The 13,591-nt window shown below is 40.8% G+C and overlaps 1 protein-coding gene across 1 annotated transcript; it reads right to left on the bottom strand.

Moving 5' to 3' along the window:
* Nucleotides 1-6,027: 6,027 nt before the first annotated feature.
* LOC126824372 (uncharacterized) lies at nt 6,028-13,151 on the bottom strand. The gene is made up of 6 exons (XM_050553585.2): nt 12,823-13,151; nt 11,395-11,604; nt 9,873-10,000; nt 8,356-8,501; nt 7,850-7,932; nt 6,028-6,670 (listed from the first exon to the last, which is right to left on the bottom strand). Exons 1-6 carry the CDS (start codon nt 13,057-13,059, stop codon nt 6,446-6,448), a joined length of 1,029 nt encoding a protein of 342 aa, XP_050409542.2. The 5' UTR covers nt 13,060-13,151; the 3' UTR covers nt 6,028-6,445.
* Between the last annotated feature and the right edge of the window lie 440 nt (nt 13,152-13,591).

Below are 13,591 nucleotides of genomic sequence, written 5' to 3'. Positions count from 1 at the left end.
ATTATTATTATGTAACATACTAAGAACCTAACTACATTTTTTGGGCACCAACCACCAGCGCCCTCCAGTCAAAAATTTCCCCGTACGCCTATGATTGTAATTGTGTTTAATTGGGGGTCTAGATCCAGTTTGCCCCAAATAGATTTATCTCCCTTTTATCACTACACACACAAATGGAAAAATAAAATGGGGGGGGGGGGGGGGTAACGTCCTACGTAATGTTCTGCTCCGTTTGGGCTAAAGAAGACAGGCATATGCCACGCAGTGTGCTATGAGGGTAATTTTGCCTGGACAGCGACATACGACATACTCATCATAATTCCATCTGCAAAGGGATCTTTTACGTGCACGCCAATGTTTACACGGGACCTCGGTCTTCCGTCCATCCGAACGACTAGACAGCTGTCCTTGCCAGGCCCTCCGTCCTGCATCACTGACAAGAGAAACCACGTCGCTTGTCAGGCCCACCGTCCGGCATCACTGACAAGGGGAAACCACGCCGGAAAATCCCCAGGAATGGAATCCGACAAGTAGCCTATTTTTAAGTTTCATTTTTATACCTCCATCGTGGACGTATATTGCCGTCACCCCTGTGTGGGTGTGGGTGTGGGTGGGGGGATTGTGTGTATGTGTGTGTGTCGCCTACAGGCCGCATTTCTTAAGATATCATCTTGAAACTTTACTTACGTATTCCTTATACCCTATAGATAAACCTCTAATGATTTTGGTGCATGCCCGATCCCCAGGTGCAGAGCCAGGCCCATTTCTTGTATTTGTTTATTTGTCGTCTACAGGCCTCATTTCTTAACGTATCATCTTGAAACTTTGCATATTCCTTATACTCTAAGAAACAGCCCTATTGTTTATAATAATAATAATATATCTAAATTTTTCAATACTGGTCGAGTCGATGTATGCTCCAATGTTCTTAACTACAGGGGGGTTAGCGTGCGCGCGCTGTATCATAAAGCCTGTCATTGAGTCGACTGGCGTGGTTTCGAATCCCCGGTTGTACGTGACAAGGAGTAGGGTCGCCTGTCCAACCTCGTGGGTTTTCTGCGGGTCCCCCGGTTTCCTCCCACTGCTAAAGACCCCTACGCGCAAGCGAATTATGTAAATAAAATTAAACCATATGTTAGTCCCGAAATGACCTAGTTTGTGTCGAGTGGACGTTAAACCCCATTTCTCTCTCTCTCTCTCTTAACTACAGCCAGGGGCTGAGCCACGCCCATTTTCTTTTTGTGTGTCTTTCTTAATTGATTGTCTTGAAAACTTTATTTCTGCATGCCCGACCCCCTGTAACAGAGCCACGCGCAATTTTTAAGTGTGTCTGTGTTTCGCCTATAGGCCTCAATTCTTGACAGATCCTTTTGAAACTTTGCATACCTATTCCTTATACCCCAAGGATGATCCCGATTGTTTTTTGGAGGGGGCAACGGTTTAGTAGTGAATATAGGTGTATAACCCAGGGAAATAACCCAGACAGAGGCCTCCGAAGTAGGGTAGGCACTTTAGAGTTAGAGTGAACAGCGTGTTGCGTCGCTCATACTGGTTCTAGCAAGGTAAGCAAGGTCTTATTTTCTCACTAAGATGTTCGGTTACATTGTTCAGGCGTTCACAGGGTACCTGTCAAATTTCATTCGATTCTGTTCGCTAATGAGGGAGGACCATAAGAACGAGAAAATGATCAAGATTTAGACACCGGTCTCGGCACCTGTGTAAAAAGTTTACTTTAAGTCTGGCCAAGGAAGTTACTGGTAAATGTCAATAGGGTTCAGGTAACGGTTAGCGTAGTGGCATTCATAGGCATGCGGGCCCCATGAATGTTGGAGGGGCAGGGGCAGAAACTGAAATGCCCGAACAAATTTCGGGTTGTTGATGGAAAATTTGATGGCCGCAAACGCGTTTTCCTGCTATTCCAGCCAGTGAATACAGCAAGTTCAAAGTTGTCTAATATAGGCTAACTTAGGTGGGTGACTCGAATTCCCATCAACCAATGAATCGTTTACAGTCCACGTCGGGAGAAAATTTTGAAAATTTAACTGCCGCAAACGCGTTTTCCTCTATTCCAGCCCGTGAATACAGCAACTTCAGTGTGGTCAAATATAGCCTACCTTAGGTGGCTAACCTGAATCCCAATCAATCAATCAATCGTCGTGGGGTATGGAGGCTGGAATAGCAGTAACTTCAAAGTTTCCAATCGTTTTGCAACCGAAATCCCACTGTATGCCGATTTCAATTCCAACCGTCCAATCAGACTGTTGGAGCTGCATTCACAAATAATAATAATCGATGCCCGAAAAATGTCGCACAAAGTAGAGTGGCTCCAGACAAAATGTTTTAATCCATAGTCAATTCAGTAAAAATTTGTGGTATTCAATTAAAAATAAAAGTAAAATTAGTGTTTTATTAGATTTCGGGCACTTTATTTTGCCAACTAGATGAAATAATAACTTTTTTTCTTCAATTTACCCGTCTGCCCGAAAAGTCACATTGCCCGAAAGTTTCAGCTAAATTGGAGAAAAATCGTCGCCCCTAGAGGTTCCACAATTTTTGTTCAGTACATATTGACGCAGGGGCTATAATCCAGGAAGGTACTGACCAATAGATGCGCACCGAACTCCTCTAAGATAATTTTGACCCTTAATATTTTAAGTCACACAGTGTATACACCACATACATCCCTGAGATACCAATAACTCGAAAGCAACGTAATTTCTAGTTTATCCCTTGACTTTCATATAGCTCCATCTTAAAGCTAGGGTCGGCACAGGATCCTTCGGGCCCTGAGACAATCAAATCTCTCCCTCCGGATTCGAATTTTTTTTTGAAAGACACATGGCGTCTATCCCATGGGGTACATTGCTAAAACACTAAAACAATGTAACAGCATATACATGTATATGACATACCAAATACGTGTGCTACATTTTAGTTTTACTAAAGTAATAATAATCAGGTGTAAATGATTTTGACGGAAATGCAATTCGGTAATAAATTGTGACATCCTAGCCGTACCATGCGATAGAGCACGGTCGGGGTAGTTCAAGGATGGCTGAAAAGGCTGATGCTGGTACGTGTGTAGATTTGTCTGAAAAATATAAAATTACCGATTGCCAATGCGTTATTTACACCATGGACAGTATTTCAGGGTCCATGGTAACACCAGGAAGTTAGAGAATGAGGGTTAGGTTATGGTTTATTAACAATTTTAATTTTTATACGAGTTTTCTTGATGAATTTGACAGATTAAGATCTTCTTATTCGAATATATATAGGCCCACGACAAAGACTTTGTGAAATGATCCATGTTACCAGTTAACCCGGATGGAGTAGGGGAGCGGCCATTTGAATTTTAAATTTGTACTTAGTCGTAATGGTGTAACTGTGATATATTTGAACGGATTTTACAATCAATAAAAATTGGACCTCTAGGGTGCCCACAAGCTAAAAATGTGAGATTTCGTACACCAAGGAGCCATAATCCAAGAAGTTACGGTTATAAATATACATTGTAAGTTTCATCAAAATCGAATAAAAACTGTGACATCTAGGTCTCCACAACCTTGGTAATATTATGTATATATTTGTGGGGGTAGCGAGGAAATGGTCGGATGCAACGTAGATCGTTCTGTTATTCGGGATTCGGCAATAAAACATGTGATTGCTGGAGATGACTGCCCCGTGCACTCTAACAAACCAGTCAGCACCCTATTCGCTTGACAAACAGTCGTCTCCGTGCTAGTCGGTCACCAAATGAGGAAATGGTCGGATGCAAGATAGATCGTTCTGTTTTAGTAGCGAATCCCGAATCCCGAATAACGTGCTGGCTCCTTATTCGTTATTGACAAGCCAGAAATCGCTTAGAAAGCGTCTCCGGCGATCTAGAACCCCGGGAGCTTCCGGGGCCTAGGTGGCCCCTGGACCCACCAGAATCAAGAATTGCTTCCACCGGCCGTGGACAAGTATCCCAGTTGTCGCCCCCCCCCACTCTCATGGGCCCTGGTTGAAACACTGGTTTGCTTCAAAAACTTACTTGGGTTCCAGTATAGCTTAGAAAGGGTATGTATGTATCGTTCACACGCACAGCAAACAACACTGATCTTATAATAACAACGTTGACGCATGCGTTTTCAATGGAACAATATTACATTCCTACAATCTTGGATCCGCTATAATGAAATGGTATGTTATTAAAGAACAAAAAAAAACCCATTAAACACCGAAAGATTTGAACTACCAATATGCGTTTAATATTGTAATCCAAAAATTAATTTGATAGCCTAATTCTCCACCGCACTCCGCCAAGCCCTACCTTGCCTCCGTAATATGGAACTATGGTGGCCGATTGGTCATATCTTCATAAGGCGACAACCCGATAACCCGATATCTTAATCCGACATCCTAACATTTTCACCACTGTCAAACAGGAATCACGCCGGAAATGGGGTTTAACGTCTTACTTTTCTGGGAGCCAAGACGACCTAGTCAGTAAGACGTTGGCTCGCTAACGGTGAGGTCCCGTGCTCGATCCCTGTGTTGGCCGTGAAAGTTCATTGGGGATTTTCCAAAGTGATTCCTCTTTGACGGTGGTACAAGACGGAGGGCATGGCATGAGATAAACGAGGTTCCATGGCGTGCACGCAAAAAACCCACTGACGGTCGACACCCTCCACCACACACACACGCGCGCGCGCAACCCGGACTCAACCCGGTCTAGTATAAGTAGCTAATCGTTGTAATGCTTTCATACTAAATTTCTTGGCAAGATCAGTAACTACATATTATGTACATTTTCCACAAGGCTCATCCTTATGAAGATATGATTAAAACAATCAAGTTTCAAAACGAAAAGGAGTCTGCGAGTATGTTAGGGTCGTGGGTCCCAAAAGAAGTCACGTAATATGGGGTGTGTGGGCGGCTTTGTTTTTTTATTAGTTTGCGAACCCTTGTTTTGATAAATTAGTAAGATTGTCACAGTCTTGTCACGTTAAATTTGTACATATGCTAAAACATCAAAATATACTCTAGAAAGTACCATAAACCGAAAGTTTATTAACATTTCTGAAACCGGAGCAAGAGCCCCCTCCCCCTTTCCCGCCCTCTTGATAGGGGCATGGGACTGGCAATCGTCTGCACAATTAGACCTGACTAGTGTGATTCCTATGACACAATTAAACCATTAAAATTTTAAAGACATATGTTTTATACAAGTAAATGTGAATGGTCAACGTCCTCCAGTTACGCATGTGTCGCCCCCCCCCCCCCACACACACACAACCGTCCTATTCCCATTGCCCAAGTAAAAAGGACGCTAATTTTCCTGTGAACATTGGTCTATAATACCCGTTGATTGTATCCTCAATTTTTTTACGATTTCGATTGCTGCTCAAATATATATATAAATAAGTGAAGTGACAACATTAAAATTATTAAATATATTTCATTATATTACCGTTTTCTTCCTTTACTGTTATTTTGGAAGAAAAAAATAAGCTGAAATTATGACTACATGTATGGACGCGTCAAAAGCGTCTTTGCCCTTTAGGCGATGAGACACTGACAGCCATTTAGTACAACGGCGTGGATGTAGTCCTTGATAACAAGTACAGAATAGTAGGAAGAGTACCAGCAATTAAATCCAGTACAGTGTCAGGAAGGCCTTGTGCCAAAAATTATATACGACAAAAGTAACCGTGTTGAACTATTGTCATGACAACGCCCAAAGTATTATCTTTACATGTAAATGGGTTGTTAACTATAAACAGGATTGGTCTCCAGGAATGCACTAGAATTAGTAAATGCTTCAGAGATAGTAAGCATATCCTGTTTCATGCACGGTACTATAACTGGCTATGTAAAACGGATAGTAACGGGCTAACATTGTATACGATTCGTGTAGATACTTAGCATTGATTAATAGCAAAAAATGTTTTTTTTCATATTACATACAACACAGTTAACAATACTTAGCAATTCAGTGTTAAAAAAAAGAAAACATTGGTACAGTTCACACCGGTAAATATTACATGTTTAAAAACCCCAAAAATCGATCTTATATAAATAAATCGTTTAAAACACAAATAAGATACACGCAATAGATAAATACATGTAAAGAATATAATGTTTTTAAAACAATAAACAATCTACCAGAATGTTGTTATCTTTTAGAGATCCTATGAAACCGTAAATGTAGATGTAGCTTCGGACTGTATGCACGATGGACATGCACATATTGTCCATATGGCAGATGATAAAGAGGGACACATCTTGGCTTTGTTTATGTTTTATTGACAATAAATCTAGCCTGTCACCATCTTAGAGATCTCCCCTAGAGCATACGACAAACTTAAAGAGATTGCTACTGGCTAGAACTAGAAGACTTATCGCGTCCACCCAGTTCCAGTTCCCAGTGTCGCAAAACTAAAATCGTATAAATGACATCTTATTTAACTAAGTTGTCTAGAAGACAACCAAGTAATTTCGAATTTCTAGTGATTCTTGGAGTTTTGTATTGACATAAAGTTGCATCAGAGTTGGTGTCTATTATCAGTTGTCGAAGTTTATCGAATGTCCCAACATGAACTTGATAAATTCGGGCACTCTGTATGCTTTTACTCAATCTATTGGATCGATAGATATCAACAAGTTCCATTAAGATTTCATCAATCTGAAAAACAATTATATAAATCTGAAAACAAAGTTGTCCGTTTTTGCTTTTCCTCATTCTTACAAATTCAGGTTCATCTGTAAATTGTTTGGTCCATGGACAGAACCCTGTGGCACATCAATGTATTCTTTGTTCTGGGAATCACGGTGTCGGATGGGACGATTTTCCCAATACTACCCAATTCCACCTCAACATCACATACTACCCAATACTACTACATAATGATGCAAAATAGACATACCATTTGATTGTTTTCAAAAATAGAGAGTTATATGTACTTCAAATGCGGTACCGATGTCTGGCTGTTTTATTTGCCTCCCTATATCACCCAAAACATGTATATTATAATAACCCAATACTACCAAATACTCATCAAATACTACCAAATACATTGTACTACTCAATATGATCAAATAACAACCTAATATTGTCAAATAACAGCACATTAGTATAATTACTGAATCTATTTATCGGTTGTAAAGGGAGATAACTGCGCAAACATTTCAATTTTTGGCAAATTATCGAATATTCGTTGCAATTATTATACCGAGGTGCTGCTAATTGACGATATTAGGTTTGTATCTTATAATATGGGACAGTATTTGATAAGTATTTGGTAGTATTGGGTTATTATTTGCTTGATTTGGGTGGTATAGGGAGGCAAATGGAACAGCCAGGCACCGGTAATGACATTTGAAGTACGATATATCAAGTGATATGCTCATTGTGCACCATTATGTTGTAGTATTGGGTAGTATGTGGTGATCTTTGGTCGGTATTGGGGTGGTATTAGGTGGTATTGGTAGTATTGGGTAAATCGTCTCGCCACACGGTGTCCCACGTTACACCAGGCTCGATTGCGGTGTTCCTGGGTATTTTCCAGTCCGGTTTGCCACTTGTCAGTGGTGCAGGGCGGAAAATCCAGCGAGGAAAGAGTCTTGCCGGGTGCCACTCGTGTACTCGTTGTTATCTCCTAATAGAACCACTGACAACTGAAAATCGAATCAAGAGTAGGCCAGGATAAAATTCCCCTCATAGTACACTAGCGCAATTCGTCATTAGCCCAATTGGTGCAGAATAACAGGTCATACCTATCAACTGAAGTCTATTAACTATAAATCGGGTGATTGAGATATCTAATCCGCAAACGAAATAAGGAGGATTCGATGCGATGCATACCTTGTATTTAAACTCCTCTGGAAGTATGGCGTCGTTCCATAATTCCACAAATATAACATAATATAATTGACCGCTTACATTGTCTACAAAATAAAACCAACACACAAATATCACAAAACCATTCAGCATTGAGCAGGTTTGATAACTTTTGAAAAATGTGTGAGAAGAAAGTGAAGAGGAACAGTCATAGAACAGAGTTTAATGTCTCGTTGACACGTTACTTTGGTCATTTAGGTATAAGTAACGGTAATCTATTTCTATGGTTATGGGACTTCTGATTTCTGTCCCACTCAAACAGATTGCCATTTAAAACTTGAAAATTAAAAAAAGATAGTCTAAGCCCATATCTGGTTTTTAACATCTGGTTTGGCTGGGTACACGCCAGTTGACTCAACTACAGACTTTATGGCACGCCCAAAAAGCGGATGGACGTACAACTTACAAAGAGAACACTAACCGAGAGCACCAATAGATGGAAGTAGAATAACAAAAGCTGAAATATTTACCTTGAACCTGCTCTATATTAATATTTTCCGTGGATGTGTAATCAATGATTCTACCTATGTTAAATGTTGTTACTGTGTGGTGTAAGGCCCTTGAGATCATCTCTTCGTGTACTTTCTCTGATCTCATGTTTAATACATCACCAGTTCTAGAGGAGAAAATGATACAGATACATTGAACTTTAAAGGTTTTGTTCATTTCGCTCATAATATATAAACCCGTACACACGTTTTATATCAAGTACAACGAAAATGGTAAATGGTATAAGCTTTGTTCCAGAAGTAGTACACATATCCTGCCAGATCGCAACTCCTACATCAAGTAAGTAAACAGAGCGGCAATGACCAAACATACATAAGTTACAAAAAGCATGGTGTCACATAACCAGTGAGTTTAATACAAAATCTGTTGTGTATGAGAAGTGGTATTTGACGTATTCCAAAGAGTATGCATACCCTTCGTCATGCAGGACACTATTTAGTTCATACAGGACTCGCGTCGTCACTATAAATTATACTCAAAGCCATTAAAAACGCAATGCCTGATTCGTGAAATATTTCTTGGGCTTTCCTATTTTATGGCACATAGGTGAAACTTGTGATGGGTCTCTTTTTGTGGGGTTCTGGGTTTGAACCCAATATCAGTTCTCGATATTATTTGTTCCTGCAAACGCAACACTTGTCTTTTTTCACGATTTTAAGCAGTCCCATGTCACACGTTTTGCACGTGCATTCCCATCAAATACAGATCAAAATTTCAACATTCATCACTTCGGAAAAAAGAAACGCCCTACACAAGAAAACAGGAACAGAGCTAGTGGTCGCCAGACACTTTAATGTCCACCCATCGACCATTGCTCACCTCAGACAACGCTTCCACGTCACTGGAAGAGTTGCCGATCGACCCCGACCTGGAGCGCCACCTGTAACAACCGCTGCTCAAGATCGCCACATCCAACTACAGCATCTGCGGAACAGGTTCCAGTCAGCCACAGCCACTGCCAGGGGAACTGCTGGAACACGGCAACGTCAGATCAGCCCCAAACAGTCCGAAGGTGCCTGGCTGCTCTTAGGTTACGCTGCCGTCGACCTTACCAACCCGATCGAACACATTTGGGATGAACTTGGACGACGGGTTCGAACTCAAGCCGTGCTACCACGAACTGTTGCAGAGTTGGCACAGGCACTCCAAAATCATTGGCAAACAAGCCCACAGTGTGTAGTGAGACATCTGTGCCAGTCCATGCCAAGGCGACTTTAGGCATGTGTAAGAGCTCAGGGTGGACATACCCGATATTGACCCCTGCTTTGTTTCATGGTTCTCTGACGTTTCGGTTTTGTGCATTTGTAGTGAATTCGTTCATGAAATTATCCACAGATGCTTGTTATCTCGATTTTGTCAATTGTTATGTACATTTGTTAAAAGTTGTTGTAGTAAATAAACTTTGAATTTGGCATTGCGTTTTTAGTGGCTTTGAGTGATTTCGGACCTCGATGAAATAAAAGATTAATGTTTTTACCTGTGAAGAAGACGGTATCTTGCTGTGGTACCGTGATAACCAGTTACTTTAATAATATCCTGTGTTCTATAACGATATAATCCTTCACAAGTCGTTACAACTATCTCATATCGTTCACCAACCACAAGCTACACATAATATATTAATATTAACAGTGGTTAACAGGACCCAAAATGTCGGCATAACCCCCCCCCCAACCCCACCAAAACAACAGATTTATTAGATTGTGATTTTAAGAAGTTCTAATAACACTGGCATGGCTATTGCTTCTGTCTAAAAACAACAAGCATTTCTCCCGGTGTCTGTGGGGTAGCATATTCCTTACCGTCTATCGTTTGATCGGCTGACGTTTCGTAGAAAGAACAAATTTGGTCATGCTCTTAAACATGTTTCCGTCCACTGGCTTATTATTAACATCAATATAAATGCACATGCCTCGGGGTCGTTAAATTTCAAATATACCCTCTTGGGTTACTTCCCTTATAATTAGTTTTTCATTTTGAGCGAAGCCTGGCCTGGGACTTGTGTCTGTGTGTAATTGTTTGTATATGGTGCCCCCCCCCCCCCGCACTTACTATTATACACAATAAGTTATCATGAGTAAATAATCAGATGTTTGATTTTATAGTATTCACAATAATCTTGAACAACCAGTTTGTTGGGAGAGAGGGAGAGAGAAATAGGGTTTAACGTCCACTCGACACAAACTAGGTCATTTCGGGACTAACATATGGTTTAATTTTATTTCAATAATTCGCTTGCGCGTAGGGGTCTTTAGCAGTGGGGGGAAACCGGAGGGCCCGGAGAAAACCCACGAGGTTGGACAGGCGACCCTACTCCTTGCCACATACAACCGGGGATTCGAAACCACGCCAGTTGACTCAATGACAGGCCGTATGATACAGCACGCACGTGCTAACCCCCCCCCCCCCCCCAGTTTGTTGGATATTCGGCGCTTTATAAATAGACTATTATTATTATTATTATTATTATTAATATCATTAATGTACAATAACAACAGTTTAAAGCCTGCTGGGACTCGAAACGGTCCCATTATATTATTACACATCTCGGGCGCTAGCAACATTCAGCTATTGTGATGTTTATGATCTATGGCTTGATATTATTATTACCATCTTATATCTTTATTTTAATAATTTGATTGTGGGCATGGATCTTTAGCAGTGTAAAGAAACCGACGAAAGATCCGGAGTAAACCATCTTAAGTGGGCAATCGATCGTACTTCTGTGATCAAAACCACGCCCTTAACTCAATGACAGACTTTATGATCTAAAGGGCCCGCATTAGACCACTCAGTCACCAAAAACCTCCATTTCGCAGAAAAGGGAATCCAAAAATGTGAAAAGATAGACGAGTTCAAGCTATTACACCATTAATTACAAAGAATCAGCGTGTGACGTATACAAGGTAATATTATGTTCCTTTTCTTTTTTGAATACCGGATATCACATGTAGATCAGACTAACGAATATTGTCGTTTTTATTCTAATGAAAACTTACCTCATGTGCAAGATGTGTGGGAGGTTGGTCTTCATTTATTTTATCAAAGTGGATAAATTCAAAGAAGTTGCTGTTAACAACAAAAACATATTCAAAGTCGTCTGATGTGCGAAATTCCGTGGCTTGAATACCATATACTGCTTCAGTTGCCATATGTATATTAGACACAATGGGTATATTACCAGCATATTCGTTTTTGATGATATTCGACTAGAATGTAAAATACACCTAATTGTAATTAAAATTTAATTAAAATCAGATCTTTATTTCGTCCCAGTTTTGTTTGGTCAATATGAAGATCTAACTACGTCCTTATAATTATCCGTTATAGGCCAATTGAAATCTAATTTTAAAGAATATGCATAGTTACACATTCTTTTCTGGGTGAAAGCGCCTGTTCAGTGACTTGATAGGTGAGGTTGCGCCTATTGAACACAGACTTCTTATGGTCAGAATTTTTCCCGTCCCGGGGCCACGGTGGCTAGGTGGGTTAGACGCTGGCTCGCTAGCCTGGAGGTCGGGTGTTCGATCCCAGCATTGGCCGAGAAAGTTCATCGGGATTTTCCGATGCGGTTTCCCCTTGTCAGTGATGCAGAACGGAGGGCCTGGTAAGGACAGCTGTCTAGTCCTTCGGATGAGACGAAAAACCGAGGCCCCGTGTATACATTGGAATGCACGTAAAAGATCCCTTGGCAGTTGGAATTCGATATAAGAGTAGGCGATAGTGCCGCTGCCCGGCCAAAATTTCCCTCATAGCACACTGTATGGCGTATGCCCGTCTTCATTAGCCCAGTACAGGAGCAGAACAGTAGGACGTTAAACCCCATTTCATTTCCCGTCCCCCCCCCAACACCTTTATCCCAGAGCTCCAGATTCCTTAAACAAGCGGTTGTCATGCAAGCTACGCCCATATTTTTCTATATGTTGACGGAGAACTGAAAAAAGTTTGGTTAAAATCTGTGGTTACTATCACATTCACAAAGTGTAAGGGGATATAACCCTGGAACAAAAGGCGTGTTGCTTCAAACCAATTTGAAAAAATAATCTGTTAGAAAAAATAGCCCTATCGCGTTCACAAGGTTTTTGGAAAAGGGGGCACAACTCAGGATCGGAAGGTCCGATGCGCACACAAAATCAAACTCACCCGAAATCTTTTGATTCGTAATGTAACTTCATCTGAAGCGGACATTTTGCGTAAAACGAGGGGGCATAACTCCAGCACGGAAGGTCTGATGCGCACCAAAATCAACGACATAATATGTCCACATGAAAATGTGAGCTAATGACCTAATAATATTCATAAGTATGTGTTTTTGTGTAATGACCTAATAATATGATTGACCAAAAATAAGGGTTATCATTTTCATTAAATTATTCATTAAATTCTATCTTGTTATTCAGGGCGTGAATGTATAATATACAACTCACTTGTGTAGCATAAGATGCACTGGATAGAGTGGTGATCTTGGTACAGTTTGGCCAAACACGAGGAATCATATCTCTAACGCTATCAATAAAAATAGACCGTAATTCATCAGCCCTGACGACATCGGGCGTTAAAAGTTCTTCCAGTTCAATACGAACCTCTTCCGGCATTTCAATATCTTTGTCGATAGTACCACTTTCAATGTCGTGACACAATTTCTTCCAGTTGTTTTCAACCATCTTGAAGAAGGCTAGGGCTATTGGGGCTATTTGTAGAAATATTGCCCTTGGGCTTGGGTCTTTTAATGCGAAAATGGCATGGACGTATAACATCGACTGCTCACTAGGAATATTATAGGCTGCCTCGGGAGATGTGGAATGGGGCATTCTTCTAAATAGGGAGGAGAGAGGCCCCCTAAGTGTCCCAAAAGTATTTCGTTTAATGCGCGGCTTTATAAATATTTGCGGCCAAGTCTGAAGCTGCTTTAATTCCTGAGAGAATGGGATATACAAGCATGTAAGAAAAGACACCAAGTAGCAACGCAATAGATATTTCCTGTTCCTCGGGAATTCTTTAGATGCTCCTGATGTTGTACCCGAAGTAGTACAGATAAAATCAGTTTTCCCAGGAATTATCACATCTGCCTGTCCCGCAATACAAGCTTGGAAATATTTCTCATAATGTTTATAGGTTGTCAATGGATGGCCTTTTCGAAATTTCGCGACGGAATCTAACTGGGTGAATGTAAAATCTCTACCATACTGCGTTTTA

Source organism: Patella vulgata, chromosome 6 (assembly GCF_932274485.2).
Source record: "Patella vulgata chromosome 6, xgPatVulg1.2, whole genome shotgun sequence".
NCBI lineage: Eukaryota > Metazoa > Mollusca > Gastropoda > Patellidae > Patella > Patella vulgata.
The sequence above is the reverse complement of the archived record's forward strand: the minus strand, read 5'-3'. Positions and strand labels throughout refer to the sequence as shown.